At 37.4% G+C, this 5000-nt stretch overlaps 2 protein-coding genes across 3 annotated transcripts in view; one reads left to right on the top strand and one right to left on the bottom strand.

Moving 5' to 3' along the window:
* Positions 1–5000, top strand: part of LOC137977843 (centrosomal protein of 104 kDa-like) — a 35552-nt gene that overhangs the window by 6245 nt on the left and 24307 nt on the right. The window lies entirely within an intron of this gene.
* LOC137975073 (uncharacterized) lies at positions 2741–4464 on the bottom strand. 2 transcript variants are annotated; one of them, XM_068822121.1, is made up of 2 exons: positions 3869–4464; positions 2741–3820 (listed from the first exon to the last, which is right to left on the bottom strand). In XM_068822121.1, exons 1-2 carry the CDS (start codon positions 4431–4433, stop codon positions 3237–3239), a joined length of 1149 nt encoding a protein of 382 aa, XP_068678222.1. In that variant the 5' UTR covers positions 4434–4464; the 3' UTR covers positions 2741–3236. The 2 variants fall into 2 exon arrangements, with proteins under 2 accessions (XP_068678222.1, XP_068678221.1); XM_068822120.1 differs by having other exon boundaries at positions 2745–4464.

Here is a 5000-nt window from a genome sequence, read left to right as displayed (position 1 = left end):
AAACTAGCGAGGAGGTTTGCCTGTAATTTCCAGGAGATTTAGTACGATCCATTTCGTCAACCACTCTGCACCAACAAAATACCCAGCAAGTCGCACTGAAATCGTCGTTAGTTTTAAACTTAAACCTATTTGAATGGTTTCATGGTCAGCTTTGCTGGAGATTTGCATTTAACGGCCTTACTTACTACCCATCGAACTCTGTACGAGTTTATATGTTTCTAAATTTCGTATTTTACGAGCGCACGGATTGCTTACAAGTTCTGAAAATTGGCTGTTGTTTTCGATAACTTCTATTCCAACCGTTCTGCAAATATCAGCTAGAATTTGCCTGTAAGTTTCTTTTCGATGGTTTAAGCAAATTCTCAGAAGAAACATAACCAGTCGTACCCGGCTTGGAAGCTGCCGTTACAAATTTAACATTTAAAATCACACTGGCAAATTCTGCGTTGATCACTCGGTGTTTCCTCGGTGCCTCGGTTCGTTTTGTCGGAAGCCAACATGTGTTAACATGGTTATCTTTTATTAGCTAATTTGTTAACAAGACGTCAATCAGCGTGTGTCAAGTCAAGCATAAAAAGGTAGGCGTTTTTCAAAAATAGGGGGTCTTCTTGCAAGCGTTCCCTCAGTCTCTTGCCCCAACTTCCGCGCGGCCAGTTTGCGGAAAAAACGTTTCGAAGCTCTTTTTGTCGAAAAGGAACGCTTGCTACGCAGGCTAAGCTTAAAATTGCTCAGAAAAAAATCGCATAAAGCCAAAGATAAATATTATAACCAATATTTTCAGCTGTAAAAAGAAAACCTGAAAAAAACATGGAAGCTAATTAGTACACTCATTAAAAGAAACGCTAAAGTTCAATCAAACTACTCTTTTACGATCATAAGAAATAGTAAGGTCTATATACTAGTGAACTCGATATTGCTAACCAACTTAATCAGTACTTCACTACAATTGGCCCAACCCTTGCTAGTGCAATTAATCCTACCTACGATGACCCCTCTAAATACATACGTAAAATAGCCCCACAAATAGTTTTTACTTATCAGCTGTCACTGAAGAATTTGTGGCTCAGCTATTCTCAAATCAAAGTGAAAGAAAGGCTTCACTGAAAATTATCTAAACCTTCCTCGTATATTTACAGTCAGTCAAATCATACAAGGTATTGTGCATAATACACTTAAAGAGTCAACAGTAACTCCAATATTCAAATCTGGGGATGCAACAGATCCTGCAAATTATAGACCCATAACATTTTTAACACCATTTAGTAAAATCCTATAAAAAATTGTCAATGATCAGCTTATCTCATTTATAGATAAATACAATACCTTGTTCAAATACCAGTTTGGGTTTAGAAAAGACCATTCTACTGAGCTTGCTATTCTAGAAATAACTGACATTCTTAAAACCTCAAGTGACAACAATCTCATTACATGCGGGGTCTTTCTAGATTTCTCCAAAGCCTTTGATACTGTCAACCATGAGATACTACTAAGGAAATTACATAAATATGGAGTACGTGGAAAAACTCTTGATTGGTTCACAAGTTACCTTACTAACAGAACTCAATATGTGAACCTAGGTAATGTTGAATCTAATTTTCTCCAGATTGTTTGTGGAGTTCCTCGGGGATCAAACCTTGGACCACTATTATTTCTTTTTTACATAAATGATCTTGCTAATTCCTCAGACATGCTTACCTTTCGAATTTTGCTGACGATGGTAATATCTTCTATACTACTAAGACATCCAAAGATCTTGAGGCAGTTATGAACTCAGAACTTCAGAAAGTAATGAACTATTGCAATCTCAATAAGTTGTATATCAACATGAGGAAAACAAACTTTATGATGATAACATCTCCACAGAAGCCAACTATACACAATATCAATATTTTAAATATTGAATGCAAAAACTAGTATCAAATATTTAGGCATTTATTTAGATGAGCATTTGAGATGAAAAACTCAAATAGCACATCTACAAGGCAAACTGACTAAAAACCTTGGAATCCTCTACCAACTACGGAATTACCAAGAATGATGTTAAGACAACTGTATTATGCACTTCTTTACCCTTACCTTAATTACGGTGCAATATGTTGGGGCAGCACTTATCAGACTAGTTTAAATAAGATCTGTACTAAACAAAATAAATACATCCGCAGTATTATTTTGCAAACAAACAGAAGCCCTCTTTCCCATATTAACAAACCCTTGAAGTTTTAAAATTTGAAAGTGTTCTTAATTTCAAAATCTGCTCATTGGCATTTAAATTATACAACAATCCATCAACTGTTCCAGCAATCTTCTATCACTTTTTAACACCTACAACAACTGTCCACTCCTATAACACCAGAAATTTCTCTAAGCTTAATTTCTACCCACCACAAATTAGAACTAACATAGGCAAATTTACTTTTAAGTACTCTGCTTCTGTCATGTGGGAAACTGTACCCCTTGGCACTGAAAAAAGGAAAAACATTTAGCAACTTTAAGAAACTCTATAAGGCCCACCTGATCTCTTCTCAATCAAATAATATATGTTCTGTTTAAGGATTAAATGTATATAGTACGTAACTATCTAATAATAATAATAATAATAGAGTTAAAAATAATAATAATAATTGTCTGCTTATCTTTGTTGTTGCTGCCGATGATGTGTTGTTCTTTTCTTTTTGTTTTTGTTTGTTGTTGTTGCTGTCGTGTTGGTTGTTTGTTTGTATATTCTTTTTTTTTTTTTTGCTAAGCTTGTCCAGTTTAGATTACTCGCTTGCTTCAGTATATCTCTAACATGCCGAATTTATGTACATGTAATTTTATTCTGTACATCAGTCCTAGGCTCTACAAACATTTTCTACTATATTGCAGCAAAGCTCAGTGTCATTTCTTCGTTTACTTAAAAGTAGGTGGTGGTCAACTAGAAAGCCTTCGCTACTTTGACCATCACACACATTTTATAACCCGTACTGTAATTATTTCATCTTGTAATCATCCGTTGTGACTATACTTTTCTTTCTATGTTAATTTTATGTAAATAGTGTGAAATAAATGAACCATGAACCATGTATTACTGAACAAAAAGTTCTGGTTAATAATACAAAGGCTACAACTGCAAACGTTGGCTATTTTACAAGAGTCTATAATTAAAAACAAGCTGGAAACTTAAGGTAACATTAACCAGGTTTAACAGAAGCAGTTAATAGACACAGTGTCTCCTTTCAGTTTTTATTTTAAGTTCTCTAGGACGGTAGATTGTGTAAATTACGACGTAGGTCGGGAACAGTCATGAAAGCGTTGTTCCCCCACTCGTCAGGTATATGAAATGCGAATGCCATATGTTCCCATCTGCGGTACTTGGGATAAGGAATGCATTCACCGGGAAGTCGCTTGATCTCAGTTCCTGTTGCTTCAGGTTTCCATTCCCAGCCTCCATAATTATCTCGTGTTACAACTGCGTCCTTGTTTTTATCTTCCTCCGGTGTTAATACAGGTTTGTACTCATGAAAGAGACCATTGCCGTTTTCTTCGCTGCAAATAAGAACTGCATGCATAACCTCTTTCTTGTAGCTGAAAGTGCCGAGTATTTTGAACTGCAGCTCACAGTCGAAGTGGATGCGGTAGTATTCACATAACTCGGTTATGTCATACTGAAAGTACCATCCTCCATAAAGTTCTTCATTTGGCTTGAAGGCATTAGAGGTGGCGAACTGTTTTTGTATTTGTGTTATTAAGTAATCTCGATAATCGTCTTGATCATCGCTCTGTTCGCTGCCTTCCTCATCATCGTTTTGATCGCCGCCTTCCTCATCAATTTCATCGCTCCCTTCCTCATTGTCTTGATCACCGCCTTCCTCATCAATTTCATTGCTACCTTCCTCAATGTCTTGATCACTGTCCATTTCATCCTCGTGATCGCTAACTGCCTCATCCTCTTCATTGTCGCACTGATCACCGAGTCCAGCAAGGAAAGGTTGTATAGCTATAGCGAGAGTGTCCCTTACAAGTTTTATGTCATCCTCGCCAAAGATAGGGCTCCACCAAGAGAACTTCGCTTCAAGGTCACCGTGCCCGTTTGCATCGTCATGAATTTTCTTCATTCCTCCTGTGAAGCCTCCAGACTTTATAATCTCCTTAGCCAATGGTTTATTCGTGAAGTGGGCAAGATTGGTGATGGATATGGATGTTCCTTTCTGTTTGGCTGCTTGTAGATCGTCCCATAGTTCCCCATTAAAGTAGTCTGACGTTTTGACAGGATGCCTGAAAATACACTCATAATCAGAGATGTAGTCGTAGCAGTTTGTAGACCTATCGGTGAGGTACAGTTCGTTCCACTCTCTCTTCCATTGATTTTGTCTGATATGTCTTTTAGGACAAATTTTCTCCACGTTTCCGGAGACCTTTGCCTGCCCATCAAGCCACCGTATCTGATCGGCCATTTTATTTACTGGGGCCTGTCAGTTCCAGAGTACTGATGATGGAACGCCCTGAACCGAAGATAATCTTAGGCTCGCGATGTGCACATGTTTGGCATGTGATCTTGATTTTGATTGGCTATAAATAACAGGTCTTTTCTAAAAATACCATAATATTCCTCAATGTGCAGGTTTAGCATGGACGTTGTTATATATTCAGTGTCATTTTTGTAGTGCCACAGTGCAAATAAGAGTATTTGAAGCCCACTTGTGCTTAAATGCTGCATGCTCTGGAACTGAAGGCTAGGAACCTGGAATCTAACTTCTGGGCCGCGGCCGATGGCAACTTTGTTAAAAATTGAAAAGCAAGTGCATATGTGCGCTTAATTAATTAATCTTTCCCAAACAGACTATTTACTGTACGCAAATTTTAGTTCTGAGAAGTGTAGCTTTTCCTAAGACCAAGGGGCAACGAAGCCAATGTTTGCGTCCTAAATGCAACTATTAGTTAATTTGTTTTTTTGCCACAATTACTTGTAATTTTGCAATCTTATTGACTAATTTGCCGTTGTCTATAGGAGTCTAGACAAC

The sequence above is a fragment of the Montipora foliosa genome, chromosome 11 (genome assembly GCF_036669935.1).
Source record: "Montipora foliosa isolate CH-2021 chromosome 11, ASM3666993v2, whole genome shotgun sequence".
In the NCBI taxonomy this organism is placed as follows: domain Eukaryota; kingdom Metazoa; phylum Cnidaria; class Anthozoa; order Scleractinia; family Acroporidae; genus Montipora; species Montipora foliosa.
This window is presented reverse-complemented; position numbering and strand designations above follow the sequence as displayed.